The following is a 27,022-nucleotide window of genomic DNA, read 5'->3' as shown; positions in this document are numbered from 1 at the left end:
CAACATTAAAATTATTTCATCATTCATTTAGTTCCATTTAATCAATTTCAACATAGGAAATCACAAAATTAAACTCCTATATTGGTGACCCCGACGATTGAAAAGCAAGAATTTTCACATATATTTTGCATGAGTATTTGAGTCATGATGGATGAACAAATTGCGGATCCGCGTGAACGTGATGCACAGTTGCAGCAGCCCATTCAAAACCACGAAGTACATCGGGTATCTATAAAGTTGCCACCATTTTGGTTGGACAATCCTCGTTTATGATTCCTTCAGGCAGAATCCCAGTTCACATTGTCAAACATCGTAAACGAGATAACCAAATTCCATCATGTTGTGTCTCAATACGTTTGTTTTGAGGATATTGAATGTGGTTCAAAAAGTATATCAATTCCATATTTGATATTTTGTTCCTGGTAATATATCAGATACAGTCCACATCAAGAGTGCATGTATGTATTCTTTAAAGGTCAATGTGGTGAGTCATTTTTCTAGTAATCAATCAATTCCTTCCTTGACATATGAAAATATTGTATTCAATTTTTGCATAGCTTATCATCCAAGGCTATCCAGTAGAATATTAACGCACTTCCTTTCGTAACATTATTGTACGTATTTTGTTCTCTATTCCAAGTGCTAGTTGATTACGAATATTTTAGATGAACTTGTGGTTTCTGGAATTAAATGCGACGGGAACAGTGTTTATGATTTATAAGAACTACAGCTCTAGAGTTGCGTGAACAAAATGATTTCAATTCTCATAATAATATGAAACGGATTCTTAATAGTTATCAGTACTGATCTTTGTAGTTTGAATAATTACTTGGATAAGAACATTTAGAGAATTAAGAATATAGCTATCGTATGAATAACAAACATTTGAAAGTACGGGCAGAAAGAATAGACATGGAGAAAGATACCTTCATTTATTATTAGTTGTCTCTGGTATTAACTTATAGGAATTATCATGTTGACTAGTCACGAGCTCGAAACGCCCATTTTTCATATCTACCACTGAGTATCAAATACTCTTTGCATACTGTAAATTAATAAATTATTTGTATTATCACTCATTCCCTCACCATCATTTAGGCTTGAAGTATTTTAGAGTACAAATTATTGAAATAAAATATTCGCGTTTGAATAAATAAGTCAAGCAGCTCTGTCAAGAGCCAAGCAATTATGTCATTATTCATTTTATTTCAGGTACCTACTGTTTTTCTCAAAATACAAATGAAACCTGCATGCTGCACCTACAAGCACAGAATAAACAATCAAACCTTATGTAGAATGGTTCAGTAAAACGTTTACAGAGTTGGTAATTATAATTTGCCGAAATTCTTCTAATACACAATCATAAAAGAACAAACAAATCCAAGGATGTAGAAATAAGATGTATAGTGTAGAATATAGATGCTGCATATAGGAACATTCATGTATAAAACATATATTTTCTGTGATATGGTACCATGATGGTGGTACGTTTCCCCTTGGGTTGTAACTTTATTATGTAATTTCGACATTGGGCGTCATGTTCATTTGATTCAGTAATATTGAATTGATACGAAATTAAACAAGTGCTGCGCAATTTGTCAAATTATTGTGCAATTATATTGTTCGCTTAAGGTATGTGTCTCTATAAACATCCGGTAGCATTACCACTGCTTGAGTAATACTCGTTACGCCTCTTTTTATGATTTGAAATTCTAACTTGAAAGCAATTGAACGCAATAACTTGCATTCATAGATCGCTATTTTTTTGTTAAGTTATCCTTGAAATTTGCCAAAATATCTTTGTTTATTTCCAGTATCATTTATTGTGATAAAGTAATTTCTATTTTCATAGAACAGGTACCTGGCTTATGATTAAATTGAATATTAATCCAAGATTTTATTGAACGTCTTCAAAATGTTTAAAAGCTAACTTAATGTGAATTACAAAATACTTTGCAAAATCATTGGCATCCACTGAGGAAGTTATAAAACTTGGGCATCATAACGCAAAAATAGAGGCTTATACAAAGGTTTATACAAGATAGGAAACATGAGACTGCATCACAACAAAGAATATTTCAATCAAACAAAAAATATGTTGAGTCCAAAACTGATAGTCAACTTAATGCAGATGGTGGTAAATCTAAAATCTTACAGTAGTCTGCAACACTAGATACAATACGGTACCAACGACGTTCAATTTGAAGTACAAAAAGTGGCTCTTTTTGTAGAGCTGTTTGGGGAACGTCGATCTACTTTCCGTTATACTGAAAGTATAATTTAGATTTTTACAAAGTAGGTCCCTGGCTTGTGCATGAAATCAAATTTTTTTAAAATAATGTATTATTGATTGTTTTTTCTCTTAATTTTCAATTTTTAACTTTTTCTATTAATTTCAATGTTTTCATAAAAGTCTTATATCAGATATAACATTACATATATATACATGTACATCAAACTTGGTGCGCATTTAAAATATACCAGTATTTGAATTGCACCCACAAGTACCCTACGCCCTTCTCTCACCCTGCAATTCCACTCTCACTTTGAACATCAATAATAAATCCTATTGACACACTACATCACTCAGGCACGTACATGCCTTTGCCGCTTTTTGAAATCCGAGGGAATTACTTCTTTACCCTCGGTTCGACTCTGATTTCAAACCAGTATTGGTTTGAAAGGCACATAGGGAATAGAAGAGCCTAAATTTTCGACGAAATTACAAACTGCCTCATAGCCAGAGAGAGGGAGTGAGTGAGTGTGAGCGGAGTGAGAAAGTCCAAAGAGTACAAAGTCAGTCGCGCGCGTTTCACATTTCATTGATTTGCTGAGTCGACAATCTGCTTGCTGCTTGTTGTCTACAGGCGGTCGTCTACAATCGAAATGTCAGAGACGCTTCAAGGAAAGAACAGTTTCAATCAATCAGTCAGTAGTGGCTTTTTTTCTGCTCTGCGAAAAGGGCTCAAGCACCTCTGCTCGTAAAATTAGCCCCAACGCAATAGAGTGAGTGCTTTTTTCGAAAGAGAAAGAATTTGGAGTTGGATGCCAGAATAAAAAAATGCGAATCCTGAAATTGTTCAAGGATTGACTCCATTCATTGTCCATGTACAAGCTTAAAAACGAGACAAAACGTTGACGTAAAGCTGTGTAATATCGGAAGTTTTTGTGGTGCATATTTTCAATCTCATCTAGAGTTCCGTGCCTACCTGATGTGCTTGTATATTAATGCAAGCATGTGATTTCCAGATACTTCGATTTAGATTCTTGGACCTGACTTATTTTTGATTTTTTGTCATTCAGTTTTTCTCACTTGCAAAATCCGCCAATAAAAGAAGGACATCGTCTTTCTGGATCAGTAATGGATAGTTTGAAAGTCGGAGTACTTTCAAACTTCTGACTAAAGGTCAGACCTGAGGTCATGTCTCTGATGTGACTTATCGATTGTTTCAATTAGCTGTGATGAATGATCAATCGCATAGCGTGTTAATCCAAAACAATGTAAAAGAACATGCAGGAATACACTGCCTTCCTACTGGATGTGCACAGCACTACTAACGTACAGATAGTGTGTTATAGCTTGAATAATAATCTATCAGGCAGTTTTAGCACTGATTAGGCGGCAGCGCTCATATCAGTATAACTGTAATTTTCTATGGTTTTTAATGCACTAATCTCCACCTTTAATGACCTAGCTTTATATAGCTTGAAGTCAACAGATATTACTCTTTGATATATCATTTTACTGATTAATTTTTTAGTTTCAAGCACACGAATGCACAGAAAGATGCAATGTGCTATTGTGGTGCAAGAATAGTATATAGAATAGCTATAAATACCATCCTTGATTGTGGCCTACACAGTGATTAAAGAAATATAAATAGCACTGTTCTATGAATATTAATGGTTTGACCATAGGTATCAATCTATTGACCAAATCGATAGGACTCTTCAATTTGGCAAAGGTCACAGTGATAAGAAAAGCATAGACATCACATAAATGTCAGCAGCTGCTGTTGATGTACCGGTACCAGTCAACAACTGATTGTTAATTTGAGACGTGTCTGTCCAGTTTTGGGGGTGCCTAAGGGGTAGGGTTGGGGGTTGTTTCAGCTGTTCAACAGCAGTGATTATTATCAGTGATGGACAGTTATGGACAGAGGGGTGGAGGTTGGTACATCTCTTGTCATCTGTCGCGTCACCACGCTTGTTCAATTTCCTGTGTGAATTCCATCACTCATCAGTCATCACTCTGTACAGTAATCGGAATGTACCATCTCATACAGAATGAAGTTTCACGGATTAACATTCAGTTATTTTGGTTGGCGTTTGGATGATATTTTCAAAATCATAAAATATGAAAACCCATTCTGGTCTCAAACATTATTTTACTCTATCTACATAATTATTATGAGTAGCTCTACAATATTGTAAGCACACAATATTGATGATGAATTGAACGTTATACAAAATAAACATTCCATATGTTTCTCAAACATTTCAAAACGTTTCAAGACATCTTGTTGATGTAATTAATATCAAATACACTGCAGTAAATAATATTAGATAAAATAATAACCGAGAAAGTTACAATACTTGGCATGTTATGCGAAACCCACACCGTTATGATCTCCTACAGGGCATTTTGCAAGGAAGAGTAATGGGAAGGAGAGGAGTCGGCAGAAGAAGAATTTCATCGCTGAAAATGTTGACAGCCTGGTTCTTCATGAACACCGCCGAATTGTTCCGTGCAGCTGTGGATAGGGTGAAAATAGCCACCATGGTAGCCAACGTCTGGAAGCGGACAGACACATGAAGAAGAAGAAAAAATACTATTTCCAATTATCTAAATCCTTTCTGGTATGGTACCGTACTCTGAAGAAAATATCTTTTTAAAATTTTTAACACCAGTTCTGTCAGTTGAAACAATTGTTCCAATGCAACAATTACAAGAATGAGTCTACTTTCTTCTTGTTCAAATGCCAATACTGTAGTGTGAGAAGCTGAAAACAGTAGCTGAATCTGATAAGACGACTTAATAAAGTGAGTGTCCTATCTCAGCTAGGAAGCCCATCATTATCGTATCATTAAACTGTGCATCTGGAAATGACTGGTAATTAGATTAATAGTTCTTTGTGTCAGTAGAAAGTTCAATTTAGCTAGCTTCTTTCCACCTCTGTAAGAGTGATGTGTGTGTTCACTTTTCTCTGGAAAGTGAAATTGGGAAAGGAAATACCGTTTACATTCTCGATAATGGATGTGGAGTACTTGTATCATCTAGGCTACTGATATATTTTTCTTAAAATTAGTGAAGACCCTATATTTTAATCGTTATACTCATTCCATGGTTCCATAATACTGAACCACACACGGAAAATAATTATTCGTATACGTAAATTATCATTATTTGGCTGTTCAATTCATATTATACTCTCTAGGTATTGAATTATCTGTATTTCTATACTGTATTTGTATATGGTTTGGAAGAGTAGCTACTACATAAAACTATTTAATTTGCATTTCTTGTTATTGGCTTCTAATTACGTCTTCGTCTGCTGACATCAGGGTCGAAATGATCACAGAACAATAAACCTTCATTTAGAGTGATAAACAATTGCAAACAATGTTTGGAATGAACATGTCTGTTGTCTGTTCACTCTCTCATACACTATTTCCACTCTCAAACCCTCTCCATCTATATTCCATTCTCATTCTTCTGATGTTTTATTATGTCCTCTTTTCTCTGTTCATCTTATCATGTATTCTCCTTCCCTATCACTCCTGCTCAGTTGATAATGCTTCTTCACACTTGCCCCCTCTCTTTCTTCACCCTCTCTTTATCTTCCACGTATATTCTGCAACTCTTTTATCCCTGTCACTCACACAAATGGGTGTGTACCCGAGTATGATCAAGTATTCTCGTCTACACATTTCGCTGACATATTGAGATTAACGGCGCACATAATCTGAGAATAAATTTTCATCCATGTTTTCAAGCTCGCAATGGTAAATTATTTTGTGTTACCTCTCAGTTATAGAGTGCAGCTGTTATGGTAAATAGAAAATGATAGCATGGCAATGCAGTTTGTATTTTCAGCTTTTCATTAAAAGAATTCGTATATCGTGAGTGAGTTGACATTTAAAAAAATTCAAACTATTTTGTCATGAAAATAAATGAATCGAGATACATGATAGTCAAAATGTACTAAGAATTCAGAAATAAGGAATCAAAACATAAAAAATCGAAATAAATTCAGCTCATCAGGGACGTTGAGATTTGTTCACAAGAATTAAGAATTTGCATGAGTAGAAGTTTGATGAGACAGCAAAAGACACGCATGCCTTGCAAATAAACATGGGGTAGCCTACTTGAGGTATTGCAACCTCTATACGGGTTTCACAATTTCAGGTTTTAGTAGACAATTTACAATTTCAAGTCGTTTTATCCAATAGGTTTTATTGAATAGAAATTGAATTTCATGTCGTCTTATCTAATAGTTGAAAACTGAGAGGATTTTTGTCATTATAATTTGATATCTGCTACGTCTCAGTTCTTGTGGTGACTAAGTTCTTAAAAAATGGTTATGTTTATACTAAAAGAAAACAAGAAGAAATCTAGGAATCCAGATAAATATGATATTCTGTACCAGTTCTGCATTCACCAGATTGCCTGGAAGTAGTCTCATGGAGTTAGTTTCAGGTAGTGAGTGATGTGGGTCTGGAATATCCTCAGTGGGAAGGAATCTGAGATTTGGGAATATTTCCCTGACCAAGAAATTTTGAAAATTTTCGGAAATATTCAGGAATTTATAAAATTATTTTAATGGATCCATTCATTAAAGCAGAATAAATAGCTCGCATATCAAATCAATTCATATAATTTGGCTGGTCTGAGCAGGACTCCTTATATACTAGCTATATTGAGTAAACCAGTGATCACTTATATCAATATAAAAATATCGATAGTATAAAGCATTTTTTAGTCACTTATGAATTTTGTGTATACCTCCCTCAATTTCCTTATAAAATAATTCTTTGATCTTGAATTTCCTGGAATTTTAAAGGACAATCTGAGTATGGTTAGAGAGAATGCATATATTACGATATCAAACTGGACCCTACAACTGTAGTGCTATCAGAGTTATTTGTGAATGAAAGTTGGTTGCAACCAGCGAGTCGAGAGAATTCATATTAGAAAATGCAGAATATTCCTTCGGTCTTCGGAACACTGCATACTTGATTCAACCCAACCAGATTCGTAAGCAACCAAAGAATGTTGGCAAGTTCTCTATCATTCGACAATATTCAGTAATAGCGCCTCTGTTCCCACATTCATATTCATATGTACATAATACATATTATTATACTGTATTTGATATTTCTGAAAACAACATGTTGGTTGTGAATGCTGAGTTAATACAATTCAATTTCTTGGTGACTCCAGTAGGCTATTGCTATTGAAAAATTATCATTGACCTGACTTTTCTGACTGTTTAGCCGAAACTTGCCGTTCCACCCTTGTCTGCTAGCGCTTCCTGGTCGTGGGTTTGAGTTTGAACCCCGCCGATGAGCATGAACAAACCACGCACCTCCAATTACACATGCACAACCTAAAAGCTCATGTGGCCATCATCCGCAAAAAAAAAGGTTCCCAAACATGCTGGATTTTTTATTTGAAATTTATTTCCCATAAAAACAATACAGAAGTTACAATGGAAATATACAGATACATAGCTCATAAATATTTCAAATTCAGTGTATCAATAACTGCATATGTGAGTCCTGTTCACTTTTCCATTCAGTTTCGGGGCTCATCAGAACGAATCTCTTTTACTTTTTTGCAAAAGAATCTGTCTTGTATTTTATCGAAAATGAAATGCATATTCAATTCTCATTTGTGAATGAAATTTACTGGTATTAAAACTGAATCCATTGGAATTGAAATGAAATAATTCCATTCCAAACCATAAACTGAATAACTACACTGAAAAAATAAATAAACGAGAAATAATAAGCTATAGCTATACATTTATATACAATATTACTTGAGTATTGATCATCGTTTGACAAAGAATATTGCTAATTTTGGATGGAAATTAGAACAATGAGGAGGAGGAGGAGAAGGAGGAGGATGATGGTGATGATTATGATTAATTATGATGATTCAGAAACTATTATGACAATAACCAGAGATGAATAGAATGATGATTATGTTGATAAAAAATTAAACGGAACCACTGCCGTCTGTATTTGACCTCAGCTTCCAAGAAGGCTCGAACAAGTGTGCCTTCCAGATCAAACAATAAAAGTTGATTGGTCCGGCGGTGGGAGAGGTGGACATTTGCGAGAAACCATATTCAGTTATGGGATAATTTTGTGGACTTGGCTATGATTTTGTAGTAGTCAGAAAGAACATGTGTGCAGAATTGTGCCCGTACCCCACGTTTATTGCAGATTTTCTCAGCTTTCATGCGTTTTCGCACACTTGACTGCTGTAAATTAGATTTGTATTGTTATATGGGATAATTTTTATTTATTCAAGATGTCTTTTGTTTTAATTGGTTTTAAAGGCCTATCGTTTTCCAGTAAAATTAATGACGGAAATGTTTTTGAATAATATTATCTTAGCTCTTATTTTTGCGAATTTCCACCAAAATTGCTGGTTATTGGATAACACATTGTCTTCTATAGACATTATAACTATAACAGGTGCACATCGCCATCTATCGTCAAAATAGGGAAACAATGTTTTTGCGTTGCTAGCTCCTGATTGGCTGAAGGCGTGGCTATTGGTAGGTTGTTTACAGCGGGCGACGACTAATCAGGTGTTTGAATTTGGCGTGCTGATTATTATACTCTCACGGCCCCCCTTTCAACATGATTGGTTAATTTTTTTGAGAGACTCGGTTTAGTGTTATTCAAGAATTGCGTTTTTTCATATTATACTCTTTCCTATCTAATAAGTTAATTGTGTTTTTATCACGATAATACTACATGCTCCACTTATTTCCTCCTGTTGTTTCACATTCACATCATAAAACAGTTTAATATAAACATTATAAAATTGTTTTCTTATTAATAGTACAACCCTCGTTCAATACTTGTTCAATATAAATTAATACGATGTACTATAGCATAGCTACCTCTAATACAAGGCCTCGGCCTACGATATTGCAACGTCGCAGTGTAGGCCTAGAATATAATACATGATTGGTGGAAAAGATTAAAAAAAATACCAGCTGATCTTTTTCACCAATCATGTATTAGATTCTTAGGAAATTGGAACGACTGAGTACTCTTTTATACTCAACCCCCCCCCCTGAAACCAAGACGTTGCTAGTTCGTCAGGTGTATTACAAAAAAATGTTAATTAATGTGCTCAATTAGGCTATGATCTTTTTCACCAATCATGTATTAGATTCTAGGCCTACACTGCGACGTTGCAATATCGTAGGCTGGGGCCTTGTATTAGAGGTGGCTATGACTATAGTCAACCACACTAGAATGTAGAATATTCCGATAGTAATTGGAACGGCTGAGTACCGTTTTATACTCATATTTTTTGTCATACTTTTCTCAGAAAGAATAATATTGCTGAGAAACAGTAACCATTACCTTACCTGCTGTTGTTCAAGTAAACATGACCCAGCCCATAGCTCCTAGGTCATAACAGACCCATCTAGCTCAAATATAATAATAAAGGCCAATTTTAAAAAATGTAAGATGAGTTCTTATAACTTGAAACTTGGAGTTTCTATAACTATAACTTGAAGTTCTAATAATATTTGAGTTATTCTATTAGTTACTAAGATATTATTAACTCACTCTCTTCTTCTCACTAAAGTTCTCAACAATAAGAAGTTTAAATTATTGTTACCAATATAACAACTGAAGACTATAACGCTAAGACTATATAGCTATTTTAATCAATTTGAATGTTCCAATTTCGGAACTGGGAAACATACTCGACAGTAAAGAAAACCATATGATCTCTTTACAGTATAGTATGCTGTAATGAAAATCACATGTTTTCTCGTTCTGCAAACAGCTGTTTACCGGTTTGATTTGATGCATGGAAAACAGCTGCATTTGAGTAAGTATGACAAAAAAAATTAATTAATGTGCTCAATTAGGCTATAATCAGCTGTGTACAATGTTGATCAACTCTTATTAATTTGGCAAGATTGCACTCATCTGTTCCAATTTCCATCGGACTATTTTCTTACGGTTGACTATAATAGTTCTGTGAACAGAATACCTCGCGCAGTTATCAGGTTGTGTATTTGTGTAATCAGGCTTATCGGACTATTTTCGTGTGGTTGGTTCCATATTATGGGGATAGGTGGTGGTGGGGGTGACTGGGCGGGTGGGGATGGGCGCCATCTTGTTCACCTTGAGTGGAAGTTCATTAGTTCAGTAACAATGGAGCGTTGGACCGCTGAACATCGTGCGTTTGTAGTCGAGACGTTTTTAGAAATAATGATTCTGTGATTCTAACGCAAAGGAGTTTCCGTATACGGTTTAACATTCCCCCTCGTGGTGCGATCCCGTCACGAAACACAATTCTTCTGTGGGTTCGGAACTTTCAGAACACTGCGTTTGGAACCACAAGAAGGAGAGGAGGATCACCTCGAACGGTAAGAACTCCTGCTAACGTTGAGGCTGTTCGACATGCTTTTGAACGGAGCCCTCGTCGCTCTGCCATTCGTCACGCCCAAGCTCTTCGGATCTCCGACCGGTCTGTGAGACGTATTCTTCATGACGACTTGAGCTTCCACCCTTACAAGATTGCTATGTTCAAGAGTTACAAGCAGGAGATTTTGGTAGAAGGTTGAATTTTGCTGAAACCATGTTAAGAAAGATTGAGGAAGACCCTGGAATCATTGTTTTGACTTCAGACGAAGCTCATTTCCACCTTAATGGATGTGTTAATAAACAAAATTTCCGTTATTGGGCCCCAAATAACCCACGGGAACTTCATCAGCGGCCTCTTCACTATGAAAAAGTAACTGTCTGGGCTGCAGTGTGTAGGTCAACAGTTATAGGGCCTTATTTTTTTGAAGAGGGTGGCCATACAGTGACAGTGAACTCAGAGCGTTATGTTGCCATGATCCGTGACTTTCTCATTCCTGAGTTACGTCGCCACCGCATACCTCTCAGGAGGGTATGGTTTCAGCAGGACGGAGCTACTGCCCATACCTCGCGGGCCTCCATGGCTCAACTCAGAGGATTTTTCCCAGGCAAGCTGATCTCGCTCAGGGGTGACATTGAATGGCCAGCACGTTCTCCCGACTTGTCCCCTTGTGACTTTTATCTGTGGGGGTATCTCAAGGGAAGAGTGTATGTTGACAAGCCAAGAAATTTGGATCAACTGAAGGAGAATATTCGGCGAGAACTTCGTGAGATCCCGCGGCAAACGTTGGAGAGAGTCATGACGAACTTTTCCAAGAGACTCGTACAGTGTACAGAAAATGGTGGTCAACATTTAAATGACGTAATTTTTGCGCCGTAAGCTATTTTTCAATTTTTTTTAATACTAAATCTAATTTCCAATTCTCCTCTTTACAATAAAAAAAAATATATAAATATATCTCAACAGCTTTTTAATTTATCCAATATCAAAAACCGTCAGGTTTGACTGCCGGACCCAGTACTATAGCATAGCTACCTCTAATACAAGGCAGTGTAGGCCTAGAATCTAATACATGATTGGTGGAAAAGATTAAAAAAAATACCAGCTGATCTTTTTCACCAATCATGTATTAGATTCTTAGGAAATTGGAACGACTGAGTACTCTTTTATACTCAACCCCTTCCCCCCCTGAAACCAAGACGTTGCTAGTTCGTCAGGTGTATTACAAAAAAATGTTAATTAATGTGCTCAATTAGGCTATGATCTTTTTCACCAATCATGTATTAGATTCTAGACCTACACTGCGACGTTGCAATATCGTAGGCTGGGGCCTTGTAACGGTAACGGTAGTTTACCACATAAGTATGATTGTTTGATCATACTGTGCCAAAGAAGATAATTTTGAATAAAATTTAGAATTTAGAAATAGGCCGACACATCTAGAAAATACCTGAGTCTATACCTAATTCATGCAGGTGAACGGGCTAGAGTCAAGAAAACTTCAATTAATCTTGCCATGCCTGATTTAATAGGTTTATAGTATAGAATAACACTACAATTTGAAATAATTGAAAAATACAAACAGCTTCAATAAACATTGGCAACTAAAATCGAACAACAGAAACAACAATTTCATGTTACTTTGGTGACATTCTTCATCTGATTCGGGGGCGCATTACTATCCCCGATTAGATAGCAATACGTCACAAAACCAAACAATATCAGTCATCAAATAACAAGTTCTTTTCAACATGGAATTACTCAAGAAAGAAAAGCCCGTTGAACCCAAGTTTCGTCGATAGTAACCCATATAACCCATTTCATAATAATTTTGAATCCCCACTTTTGATTGACATTCTCGAATGAACCTTTGTTTCACTACACTGCACTTCGTTGGTCTGTACGTTGCTTTATCGTCGGGTTACAGTACCTTGTTTTTGGCGGTGAGCTTTTACCGGTTGAATTTGGCTTGACGGCGACGTCCCTAGACCTGTCGTCTGAACGGGTGTCTTGAAGCGGTGTTACATAAAGTTGCGGAACCAAAGGGGTGGTAGTACAAGAAGTTGGTTTGGGGACACACATGAACCGCTTAGCGGTTATTTGACGAAACAATTATTCGTACATGATGAAGAAACACAATTAAACCTTTCAGGACATGGCACTACTAGTAAATTTAAACATTAATAAAAAATAAAACTAGCTCCTACATTAACTACTGAAATAAACTTATAAACCTGCCCAAAAAGGGGGAAACATAGTGACTACATCTTTACTCTCGTAGTGCTCCTAGCAAAGTGTCCTCCGGAATGTAATCTGGTCTCTCGACTGGGGAATCCCCACTACTGTATTTAGAAACAGGTCTCCTATTGGGCGAATGGAATCAATTTGACCAATCGTCGCGTGGCTTCTAGAGCCTTTGGACCAAATAGTAACTGCAAAATCGGTAGTTTGTTATAATTTCAATGCTTGCTGTTTTCCAACTTATCGCACTTTATGTCGCGACAAGAAGGCTAAGTTTTAGAGATAATTCCATAATCTACATTCCTCGACGACTCGGAGCCACAATTTTTAAATATCTATCATGGGAAACTCGAAGTCATGGCCGTTCATAATAGAGAGAGAAAATAATTTATTTCGCTAACTCACTTACAATAATGGCTCTAGTCTATTGCGTATTAAAATCACATGTTTTCTCGTTCTGCAAACAGCTGTTTACCGGTTTGATTTGATGCATGGAAAACAGCTGCATTTGAGTAAGTATGACAAAAAAATTAATTAATGTGCTCAATTAGGCTATGATCTTTTTCACCAATCATGTATTAGATTCTAGGCCTACACTGCGACGTTGCAATATCGTAGGCTGGGGCCTTGTATTAGAGGTGGCTATGACTATAGTCAACCACACAAGAATATAGAATATTCCGATGGTAATTGGAACGGCTGAGTACTGTTTTATACTCAACCCCCCCCCCCCCGAAACCACACACGTTGCTAGTTCGTCAGTTGTATTACAATAGTACTTTACGTCACAAGTCCGGTAACGGTAGTTTACCACATAAGTATGATTGTTTGATCATACGAATGCGGTAAATACGTTACCGTACAAGTTACGTACAATATTTTTTGTCATACTTTTCTCAGAAAGAATAATATTGCTGAGAAACAGTAACCATTACCTTACCTGCTGCTGTTCAAGTAAACATGACCCAGCCCATAGCTCCTAGGTCATAACAGACCCATCTAGCTCAAATATAATAATAAAGGCCAATTTTAAAAAATGTAAGATGAGTTCTTATAACTTGAAACTTATTAGATGAGTTCTAATAATATTTGAGTTATTCTATTAGTTACTAAGATATTATTAACTCACTCTCTTCTTCTCACTAAAGTTCTCAACAATAAGAAGTTAAAATTATTGTTACCAATATAACAACTGAAGACTATAACGCTAAGACTATATAGCTATTTTAATCAATTTGAATGTTCCAATTTCGGAACTGGGAAACATACTCGACAGTAAAGAAAACCATATGATCTCTTTACAGTATAGTATGCTGTAATGAAAATCACATGTTTTCTCGTTCTGCAAACAGCTGTTTACCGGTTTGATTTGATGCATGGAAAACAGCTGCATTTGAGTAAGTATGACAAAAAAATTAATTAATGTGCTCAATTAGGCTATAATCAGCTGTGTACAATGTTGATCAACTCTTATTAATTTGGCAAGATTGCACTCATCTGTTCCAATTTCCATCGGACTATTTTCTTACGGTTGACTATAATAGTTCTGTGAACAGAATACCTCGCGCAGTTATCAGGTTGTGTATTTGTGTAATCAGGCTTATCGGACTATTTTCGTGTGGTTGGTTCCATATTATGGGCGAATTGGAATTGAAAATTTGAAGTTGATTGATCAAAGCGAGGAAAGTAATTGTTGAACAATCCCATAAACTGACATCGCATCTGGGCTCTAGTCATCAGTACGAACTCGCTAAGCTCGTTCAATTAGATAAATGAAGTACCTAATCGAATCTAATCCTTCGCCTCTTCCTTTTTCTCCAGTTCCCAAACTTCATTTTTCGTATCAATTTAATTTAGATTAAAATTAATTGTTTAGCTTCAGAACAGTAATTTGTTTATACTTTTTCGAATCCCGCCAAGGGCTCGGTTGTTTGATTAGCCTACTGTATCTCATCTGTCATCTCATTATCACTTACGCACTAGCAAAAGCTTCTATGTGTGTATCATAAAGCAAAAAAACAATGGCTCGTTATTGACATAGAGCCATAATGTCTCTTTTTTCTACTCAAGATCAAGCTATTGACACTTTGAACAGCTTCTGAAGGCTTTTTATACTCTTTCAATACACGAGTTTCATATAGTTGATTAGAAACAATTGAACTAGAAATAATTGAATCATGTGCACTTCGCTCAAACAAACACAACCACTAAATGCAAAGAAGGAGCAGCTGATAGAATGGCTCATCAACCAGTCAGCCCTGTTTATTAGGTGTGTTTTGCTTTATTCGACCACTCCACTCTCCAGCTAGAGCTCTCTATTCAAATAAATAGGTTGGGTTGATGATGAAATGCTGGCCATGTTATTCAGAGAGAGAAATAGAGAGAATGAGTAGTGTAGGCTGAGTAGATTGGATGAGGAGGAGGCTGATAGTCCAACAAAACATCACAGCATACCTCTTGAATATTCATTCAGCGTTGTCCTGTATTCTCCTACACAAAGTGTACACGCGTATAATATGTAAATGCTATTTAACTGAGAAATCTAATTCAATACTCGGACGCCACAAGTCGATCGATTCGGAATGCAGAATGTTCTCCCTAGAGCGTTGGTCATGAGCTCACTCCTCATTTAAACTGGCATTTATTTTATGTTTCCTTGAAAAAAATGTCCCTTGAGAAACTATTGGTCCAATCATTGTAGACCAATTATTGGTTTGCTGTTATTGTTCTCAAATTTTATAACCAAAAAGATTCTCCAAACATATTACAGTTGTAAAGAGAATAAATGAACGTTAATTATTGTAAACCAATTATTGGTATGCTGTTATTGTTCTCATATTCTATAACCAAAAAGATTCTCCAAACATAATATAACAGTTGTAAAGAGAATAAATTAACGCTATGATAACTCATTCTATTCCTTTCTACATGAACAAATCAGCAATCAATTCTCAAACTGGTCTGATTTGATGTAAAATCTACGAATAGATCCTAAAGAGATCCTGTAAGAAGTTTGTGTAACTGCAGTGCTACAAAAGGATACCTGACAAAATGTCACGTGCTAAAAAGTGTGAGCACTTTTATTAATAACATTAATTTAAAAAAAAAAATCAACACATTTAAAAATGCACTAAAAAGAAGAAAATAACTTTTTTGATCACACTTGGTTGAAAAAATTTTCAATTTATCTCCCTGGAAAAAAAATTCTAATTCCAAGTCAAACGATAAAAAGTGTGGCTCAAACATACAAACATACAGAAATTGCTCGCTTAATAGAATAGGATTGTTCATGATTAACATTTAAGCTCAAGAAATACTTTAAACTTCAATATCAAAAATTTTGAGCCACACTTTTTATCGTTTGACTTGTAATTAGAATTTTTTTTTCAGGGATAAAGTGAAATTTTTTTCTAACCAAGTGTAATCAAAAAAGTTATTTTCTTCTTTTTAGTGCATTTTTAAAAGTGTTGATATTTTTTTAAAATTAATGCTATTTTTATCTTTTTAGCTTTCACTTAAAATTATTCATCATCTAAAAATGTGAACAAAATCTGCTAGAAGCAAGACCACACAGAGACTTTGGGAATTTCCTAGTTACTGAACTAATTAAAATGGAAGTCAAAGATTGTTAGATTCATTTTAATTTTACACTTTGTTCACGTAGAGTGTAGTTTATCTTTTTATTTATGCTTATAGCTTTTTCGACAGAGAGATCCTGTAAGAATGAGAGTGTAGCTCTCAACACAATTCAAACAAAATACACCCATCACAATAAAATTATTGCAAAAATAAATTTAGCACTTGTGCTGCTACAGCTGTATGATAGAATATTAGAATCATATGAATGATAGGGAAAAAAAATATTATAAAAATTGTTAAAAAAAAAATCTGGTGTGGTACACTCACACAACTTTCCTTGCTCATTGAACTGTAAGCCTCATTCTTAGACGAGAATAATTTAGGGGAATAACATAATGACGATTGGCGGCAAAATATTTGCAACTACGATCAGACTACTTTATATGTGTATATATAATTGTTTTCAGAGTACTTTTTCCTTTGTGTAAATTGTGAAATTCGATTATTTTTTTCAAAAGTCGTCAAAACAGCTGTTCTACAGATGAAATATCTAGACTATGACTGTGTTCTTTTTATAAACTGCTCTACCTACCTACCTCATGCACTAGAAGGAGGTTACAACGTCCATTTCTCAAGGATGGGGTGGACCCCTCATTAGTTTTTTTTAGGGAAAAGACTCATGCCAGTTGATAGAGCTGATAAATAACTATACAGGGTATGAATTTGAAAAAAATCGGTCAAGTAATTTTTGAGAAAATCGTTAAAAACATGGTTTTTTAGTAATTATCTGCCATTTTTCTCAAGAATATTACGGAGCTCCTGCAATTTTCCCAAAAATGAGACTCATGTCAGTTGATAGGGCTTATAAATAGCTATCTATGGTATAAATTTGAAGAAAATCGTTGAAGCCGATTTCGTAAAAACCGTGAAAAACATGGGTTTTTAGTCATTATCCGCCATTTTTCTCAAGAATATTTCAGAGCTCCCGGAATTTTCCCAGAAATGAGACTCATGTCAGTTGATAGGGCTTATCCATGGTATAAATTTGAAGAAAATCGTTAGAGCCGTTTTCGAGAAAAACGTGAAAAACATGGTTTTTTAGTAATTATCCGCCATTTTTTCCGCCATCTTGAATTGAATTTTATTGAATTTCTTATTGTCGGATCCTTATGGTATAAGGACCTTAAGTTTAAAATTTCAAGTCAATCGGTTAATTAGGAATGGAGTTATCGTGTTCACAGACATACACACATACACATACACACACACACACACACACACACACACACACACACACACACACACACACACACACAACACACACACACCACACACACACACACACACACACAACACACACACACACCACACACACACACACACACACACACACACACAGACCAACACCCAAAAATCATGTTTTTGGACTCAGGGGACCTTGAAACGTATAGAAATTAAGAAATTGGGGTACCTTAATTTTTTTTGGAAAGCAATACTTTCCTTACCTATGGTAATAGGAAAAGGAAAGTAAAAAGAGGAAATCGAACCTGTACTATCAGCGTGCTAAGCAGACTCTCTACCACCAAGACCACACCACTCTATGAAGTTCTGATGGGAGTTTTTTATATACAAAGTTCGAAACAGGAAAATCATGAACAACTTACACCCTTTCCTGTTTTTCGTCCATAGATCCTTGAATCCTTCAATCAAAATTTTACTTAAATTGTAGTGTCAGATGGTACCAATCAGCTAGTGAAAACCTGAAGGCTCTATGTGGCCTATGAGCCGAGATATAATCGAAAAACCATGGCACGTTAGAAGTTTGTCAGAGCAACTAGAATAAAAGTGTTTAAAAAAGATACCTGACAAAATGTCACGTGCTCAGAAGTGTGATTTCTCAAGTTTAAAGTATTTTGATATAACCCTGGAAAACTCATTCTGTGTGATTGCAACCGAAAATGTATACAAGAAACCCCCAAAAATTGTTACAAAGTACTGATCTATTCTGGATTACATGAAAACTAAGCGAAAAGGACGATTTGAATTTTCTCCAACAACTGTAACAATCTCTGTTTTTCCCAACGTGAAGAATACTGTTTGGTGGTACTAAGGTCACCTTGTTAAGGGACACTCTATTTGCATTGCATCGAAACGAAATAGGGATTTAAAATCGTGTCGGTTTTTTCCCACGGGAACATCCGGATTTTCTTCTGTCTATTAGTTGAGTTGTCTGCCACGGTAATTGACAGATTTCATCCGAGTGCTGTGGATTGCTCTCATGTTTCAATTACATTTGTATTGATGGATTGGACGGATTTGCAACGAGATTCTGTTGAGCATGCACTGATTGTTTCTACTCGTAATTCGTCAGTTGTCGGTCTTTTTTGCGATTAATAAATGCTTTTACCGTGTGATGTTTGTTGGCCAGGATTTGCACAACTTCATCATTGTAATTTTTCACATCGCGAAAATTCAAGCGTAGGTTTTTACAAAATTTACTGGATTATTTTTCTTGTATTCTATGCTGTGATATTTATGCTATTCTATGATATGATAATATGCAGTCTATCCATCTGTAATGCTAATCTATTACGGTCTTCCATGCACATGTTTATTACTCCCACCTAGAAAATTATTATAATCCTCATGGAAATTGAAAATTGCTATTGATTAACATTGTTTAGTACTCAGTCACTCATCATTCACTTTTTACAGATTGTAGTCGACGTAGACTGAAATTGCTCAAAATCGAGATTAATTTTTTGTAAGTAGGTTCAGTTTTAAATGGAGCAGTATACTCCAGAAGCAAAAGATGGTTCTTGATTAGAATACATTTAATACTTCTGTAATAAATATTACAGATAAATCATCGTGTGTTCGCTGTTAAGCAGTTTTTTTTTAGAAACAATGAATCTGTAGTCACAGTGCAACGCTTTTACGTGGCCGGCGTGGCGTGCATCCAGCCACGCACGCCACGTGCTGTGTGGAATGGCCTATACTATCCCATTTCAGTTGCCATGAGCGTTGGAACGTAAAACATCATGTGTTCTATGTTAAGCAGTTTTTTAAAGAAACAATGAATCTCTAGTCACAATGCAACGCTTTTTCGTCAATAATTAGAGTTGAGGGACGAGGTGCAATGCTCGATCGAAATACTGTACTCCGATGGGTTGCAGCGTTTAGGAGTAGGCTACTAGTTATGTGATGAAAAAGAAACCACCTGGACTTTCCCGTTCAGTTCGTACTCCTGAAAATGTAGACCGAGTCAGTGTCGTCGAGTCGATCGTCTAGGACTAGTAACAACTGCCGTTCTGACTCGGTGTACACTTTCCTGGGAACGGGGAAGACCAGGTGGTTTCTTTTTCATCACAGAACTAGTACTCCTAAACGCTGCAGCCCATCGGAGTACAGTATTTCGATTGGGCATTGCACCTCGACCCTCAACTCTAAAATATTGACGAAAAAGCGTTGCATTGTGACTAGAGATTCATTGTTTCTTTAAAAAACTGCTTAACATAGAACACATGATGTTTTACGTTCCAACGCTCATGGCAACTGAAATGGGATAGTATAGGCCATTCCACACAGCACGTGGCGTGCGTGGCTGGATGCACGCCACGCCGGCCACGCTAGCCACATGCCAATTCACACCGCCACGACTGTTGCGATGCTATACCGGCCACGTTTCCCGTCAGTATGCAGAAAGATGTCAACTCCGACGGTCCCGTGGTGTGAATCTGGATTTTCTTGTGGCTTACCTTGGTTTGATGACTCCAGCAGCAGCAGTAGTAGTGATAAATTGATAATGAGCTGGTTTTATTGTATTCGGTGACAGCACGGGACCAGTGGGTACATCCAATCAATAAAAAAGGAAGACCTATGGCGAATTTCATCATTTAATGCGCGACCTTGAGGCTGACAATGATAGTATACGTTCTATACGATAGTATACGTCTAGTATACGTTCTGCGCATCCTCGGACCAAAACGTGGCCGGACACGTTTGAAAAGATCGCTCAGAGAGCAAACGGTAACCACGCGTAGCTAGTATAGCAAGCATTGCCGCGTGGCCGTGGCTGCTATGTGAATTGCTTCATTTGATTAGCTGGGAAGCGATGTTTTGAAAAGTAGCTAGCGTGCGTCCAGCCACGCACGCCACGTGCTGTGTGGAATGGCCTTATGGGTCGTCTGCCAACACTCCTTCCAGGGCAAAACCATAGAGAAACGATAGCATAAGTAGATATCCCATAGTATAGGGCGTTTATGTCGCAGTTTTTACTGTTATCCCAAGCCGACAGTTCACGTAGTTCTTTCCCATGCAGCTGTGTGACGCTAGTAGTCTCTCAAATAGTGTCGTTCATACACTCTCACCCCAACAAAACAGTAAAAATTGACAATAACCGACAGTAATCGGCTTCAGATAACAGTAAAAGTTGCGACATAAATTCCCTATACCATGGGATATCTACTTACGCTATTGTTTCTCTATGGCAAAACCCTCTCCCGTTGACGAGTACTGGCTGTTCGAAAAATGCGTTTCCTCTGCACAACTCTGTATAATAAAATATACTTTGTGTTTCACATAATAAATTATACCGAAGTATATTTTATTATGTGAAACACATCCAAAACTACATTTTGCTATATTATTACAACGTAATAAAAATGCTAATGTAGAAATCATACATGTGAATTGCATGACTATAGTCTGTGAATTTATTATACAAATTCAAATTTATTTATCCTTAATGATAGTTTCTAAGTTTGAAACTTAGAGTATTATTGACAAGCAAAATAGGAATTCTTTATAAAAATTTAATTGAAAAAAATGTGTTCATTTTGTTTGCTTTTGAAATAATCAAAATGTAAAATGTTGTTTTCGCTCAATTCATTTCTAAATTGAGTGTCACACATTTTAATTGAATTCGAGTAGTGACTAGATCTGAATAAGTATTTAATTGAAATTTGCATTTCATCTGCGACTGAAAGTGTAATTCTTTTCTCTTGAAACTAACATATTTGCAGATATCCAAACTGACAGATTTGCAATAATAACAATGAACTACCATGGAATGAGTTATTCAATCTTTTTTTAAGTTCACTCACGACTATCGTGTTTCTCAATTCTCACGCTAGTCATAATTTCATGACAAAATCTGAACTAGCACAATTATTTCGATGATAAATCACCAATGCACCAACAAAAAGTTACATAAGAAGAGTCGATTGAGGCATCATTGAAATTTTTTATGATTTCTGTAAATCATTTATATTGTAGATAGGGATTTATTTGAAAGGGATAGTTCAGATTGTAGCTCTACTTAGATTTTGGGTTTAGTTTTTTAAATGGTCATAACCACTTACTTATTGAGATAACTAGAAACTAGTCTCTGTTCACTTCAGACTCGTTTTTCGTTTTGCTGTGTAATTTATTCAGATTCTTATTAATTCAATAACGAAGTTGGGAGGGTATCTTCTTGAGGCTAGTTGTGCTAAGAGACAGTATGCAAAATGCATAACCATTTCAGAATTGCAAAATTACTTCCCAGGAATCGGTCCACTAATCCCTCTCATTACCCATGCTCAAACCCAGTTCTTATATGGGCATCATCTTCAGCAAGAAAGTATTGGTTGTTATTTCTAGTACAGTATTTATATTCACCATCAAAATCTCCCACAATATTACCTAAACTATTGAACTTCACAAAACTAATGAAGAGATGTTCATTTCCAATACTTGATAATTCAATGTGAACTATGTATAGCCTTTGAGAAACGTTGAGAATTCTCCTTTATGAACGAAATCTGAACTAATAGTGAAATAATAATTATAAAAACATAAAGACTGAAAGTTTTCCAAGAGCTGACATCAAAGCAGCGCATCAATTACTATTACAGCGTGGAATAATTAGAAAATTTTCATAGCTTCCTCCAGAGTATAAATATATGTAAGCCTACTGCTTTGCATCATATATTTTTCGCTCCAGATGAATCTTCTTAGCTCCACCTCCATTAGAGTATGTACCACTTTGTAGCATAATATTTCACGCTCTAGATGAAATTTCTGTCCAAACTTTCCATCACTTTCTCATTAAATTGCGTCGGCCAACCAAACTTTACGCATCAATTAAATTCTGATTCTCACGACAAGTTGTCAATGGATTATTTCGGGTCAGGCAAAATGAGCTGCGCTCCATCTGAGCGGGTAATTTTGTTAGCCTAATTTTGAAATTGAAAACAACACCGACAGCAACTGTAATCCCAATTATTGATGGCCGTTGATGGCACATTGAACAGGGATTTGTTGCATAATAATGCGCGCACTGCTCGCATTAATTAATGCGCGCTCGGATTCCATGCAATCCTCAGTGGAGCATTCTCTGATGAGTTGTGGATAGTGGCACTCGTAGGTGTTTGCAATTCGACAGCATATGCTGTTTAGTCGATGTTATGTCTGTTTCAACGCCATGTTTTTGTGTTGAGTGAGCTTTGTTTGGTTACATCAAAAATTACCTCAGATAGACAAAATGGAATTTGTTAATGACAAAACTTCAATTAGCAGAGTATTATTGAACCAGTCCTGATATATAAAACATCTATCTCGACTAGGTACTGTACCTGTCCATAATTTTCTATCCAAGAAATGATTCACGAACGTTATCCTTACGTGCATTACTTTCGCGTCAACCCCTTTCCTTAAGCTTCTTGCCCTGCAAGGAATGAAACTTGAAAATATATCTTTGATAGTGGAAATAAATTCATTTGTGAACATCCTGTTGGCACCATAGAATCGTTTACATGAAAAATTGGAATTTGATACACTATTTAGAAGCCTTTCTTTGTTAAAAAGTATCCCACACTGTAGTAATATAAAACTACAGTATCATTTACCTAGCTGTACCAACCAATTGTGCAAGGGCGCCTTATTTGTTCTAGACTAGAGAATATGAAGTAGGTTATTATGAAATAAATCCCAATTTTTCCTGAGAGATCAATATCACATGTAGGATTTTAAATTATTGAAAAAAATGCATTTTTCTGTTAAAGGAGCACTCATTTTTAATTATTGATGCAATTTATACATACACCTTTTCCAAACCAATCTGGAAGAATTGATTTGAATTACCAATGACAAAATGATAACTACTTCTGCATCTGATGGACACTATTTTCTGTGATCAAAAATTGCAAAATTGCTATGGAGCCTGCTGTCTGTGGAATCAGCTATAAACTGAAATAAATTATTATTTATTGGATGAGAGATAAACTTGAATGGTGATTCAAGACTTCAATTTCAAATTAGTTACTTGTATGTTATACAATCGTATTTTCAGTTATATTCTGCCTGGAGGAGACTCGAGTTCTTGAGTACATAGTTAAGATAGGTTCAAAATTATTCTCCAACTTTGGCCTCTAATAATGAACTAGATGTAACAATTCAATCCAATACTATCCTCTCACAGTATAAAGCTAAATTCTACAGCTAAATCCCAACTTTGACCTGAGGAGAAAACCTTTCATTGATTATTATTGTATTACAATCGAGGAATAATTTTTTCAGATCATCTCTTATCAAAATTTGGGAAATGAGCAGTTTTGGGTTCAACCTATTGATCCTTGTCTAGTCATTCAATGATTTGTGTATCTCTCAATGTGTAAATAAATAAATAAATCATAATATAAATTTCAAATTAAATCATATTAATTTGGTTGTGATGTTATATAAGTTCAGATTTCCACTAGCTTTTTCTCACCAAATCCTCTTCTCTCCTTCTCTGTTCCAGGTGACAGACTGGTGTCAGTGAATGGCCAAGTGGTAGTGAACGGCGACAGCGCCAGACAGCTGCTGGATGCAGCTGGTGAACATGTACAGCTGCAGCTGTTGCGGCATGGGCTGCACTACAAGTCGCTGCCTGGCTGTCGGCTGAGCAGTCACAAGAAGCAGAGACCAACTGTAGCTGCGTTCAGTCCGGAGGACCAAATGGGCTCCAACCTGAGTCGCAGCAAAGGTCTGACCGGCCGCAGGAGCCAGTCCAGTGGCAATCTGTGCAATGGCAAGTCTCTGCCGCCGGTGGTTGGCCGCTTCTTCTCGCCTTGTGGCCGCGAAAGTGTCCGGCCTCACGACCGCTACAAGTTGTGTGGCTCATTGCCAAACCATCTGGATGCCCAGGATGTGTATGTGCAGAATGAGCCAATCACTGATGATCGGCTGGTTGTGGCTTGTGCTCCAGACAACAACAATGAACCGCTGAAAACGGTCGCCGGTGATTTGCAAATGCGTTTGGGTGCTGTGCCTGATTTGGATCAAGGCTATGGATCTGGAAAGTCACCTGACCGATCTAGGCTGCCGTTACTTACACCTGGTGAGTTGAAACTTCTATATTTTTGGTCAACTAGTTGTAAATTACTGCTGATCAAGACTGACTCCATGATCCCTGAGCAAGATTGATAAAAATTTAGAATACTTCAATGATAACATTCTATAAGCAAGCACAGAACCATTTGAACATGTTGAAATGGTGCTAGTCTATTATGCCTGTACCTTGATAATCAATCATCATGATATTATAGGTACTGATTATGTGCACATATTACTTTCAGCTATTTCCAGTGCCTAAGGACCAGACCACATAAACCTTTTTACAAGCGTTTTTTTCAGGCGTTAACCCAATCAGCCAATCGGACAGCTCCCCTGCCCTGTCGACTCCAAAAACGCCGTCTGAAAACGATTGAAAAAACGCTTAATATGGTCTGACCCTAACCATAAGCCTTCAACACACCGACTCTAACTATTCACTTCTAACTATTCAACACCAATTTAAAACTGTCTGCTCCCCTCATAATCCCGTGACCCACACTTCTCCTACGTCGGTTTGCGCAAGGCGTTAGTTTGTATTTTGAGTAATTCTATTTGTGTATCTCCTTTATTATTAACAAAGATTCCATGAAGCTTCAGATCTGCTATTATATATATTAAAATCGAAACATGAGATTGAAGAAGTTGACTCTGAGCAAGTCAAATCTGATATGTCATTAACAAAAAGCATTTGGTCAGTGAGTATCTAAAAACTTCTACAACATGAATGATATAATTTTCTGCTCGAGTCACTCAACTCAGAAGCAGGTGTAGTTTAATAAAATAGAAGAGATGACAGGAGAGAGAGAGAAAAAGTGAAAATGTTTTCCAGAAATAGTCAAAAGTTCAGCTGGTGCTTTTCAAATCCCTCCCTCTCAATTTTTCATACTTTTCTCTTTTAGCCCTGTTCTTGGAATTCCTAAATCCTTTCTCTCCATTTTATTTTTCCTCCTAACATTTTTCTCTCACCTTTGTCTTCGACTAATACTAATGTATCTCCAACTTTTCATCCATGCCTAAGACAAAAGACTTGAATTTCTCTTTTTTTTGTCCTGATCTCTTCTTGTCTTTTTCACCTATCTCCATTCTTTCCTCCGTTTCTGTCCTCTACTCCCTCCTACTCATCTTGTTCTTTCACCTGACTCTTCACCCTTACCTCTCTCTTTTTCTCTTAATCCCTCTTCCCAAATCGTCATCGCACACACAGTCGCTGTTTCTTCCTTTATTCCTGCTATGATATACTACCTCCACCAAATTTTCAATCATTCCGTCCAAAACAGAAAAGTTTAAAATGAGGGTAAGAATGTTAGGCTGAGTTGGAGTGGTGGAAATGGCTTGGATTTTCGTAATACTCAACTGCTTAGTATATGGTGAGGAGGGGGTAGCAAATTATTATTTTCCCGCCCCGGTTACTTCTCATCCTGCAGCACCTGCAGCTGATTAATAAACTAATTTTCTCGACGAATGCGCTTATGCCACCGCGTATCATCCCTTGCTCTTCGTCTACGCTTAAGTACAGGTGTATATATATACTTATTTTTCACCCTGCTCTGCATTTGAGTGTTTTCAATACCTTTGGGGAAGAGCTCAAGATCATGCCTATGGCAGTTTTCGTTTTTAGATCATATTGTAAGTGATTCCAAAATTATTCAAGTTGAAGATGAAATTTGAGAATAGAATGATTCATATCTCAGCGCTTCTGAAGACTTATCTTTGTCGAGTCTTCGTAAGATTATTACAAAGTAATCCGTACGAAGTATTATGTCAGAGTGATTTGCCACAAAATACAATATTCCTGTATTTTAAAATTATTATAATAGTCACACGAACAATTCAGAGTTGGGAGTTGAGAGTATTCAACCTATATCTGTGTATACAGTATCGTGTATATATTCATGTGTATACAGAGTGGGTGAAAAGTCCGAGAACGGCTTAATGTCTCATACACAAAGGTAATTTGACGAAGGTTGTGATTGGGGATCCTACTCAAATTGAAAATACTACTTTACTATGATTTCAAAAATATGGCCAACCATCTTGGATCCGCCATATTGAATGCAACTTTTTTCCAAATAGGAAGGTGGTCATGCGATACATTATTTCGATACGAAATTTCAAGAAAAATGAATAGCGAAAACCACATATCAATATCTCAAACCGTTCAGAAGATATTCAAATTATTAATCAAGCACATCAGAAATGAATTACGAAAGT

At 36.4% G+C, this 27,022-nt stretch overlaps 1 protein-coding gene across 1 annotated transcript in view; it reads left to right on the top strand.

The window, feature by feature from the left end:
• The window catches only part of LOC111049444, a 321,875-nt gene that overhangs the window by 223,364 nt on the left and 71,489 nt on the right, over positions 1–27,022 (top strand). The window contains exon 5 of the mRNA XM_039433074.1: positions 24,237–24,815. Within this exon, the coding sequence (XP_039289008.1) occupies positions 24,237–24,815 (579 nt within the window). The remainder of the gene's footprint in view (positions 1–24,236; positions 24,816–27,022) is intronic.

The sequence above is a fragment of the Nilaparvata lugens genome, chromosome 1, assembly GCF_014356525.2.
Source record: "Nilaparvata lugens isolate BPH chromosome 1, ASM1435652v1, whole genome shotgun sequence".
NCBI lineage: Eukaryota > Metazoa > Arthropoda > Insecta > Hemiptera > Delphacidae > Nilaparvata > Nilaparvata lugens.
Note: the sequence above shows the minus strand (reverse complement) of the source record. Positions and strands in the feature narration are given on the sequence as shown.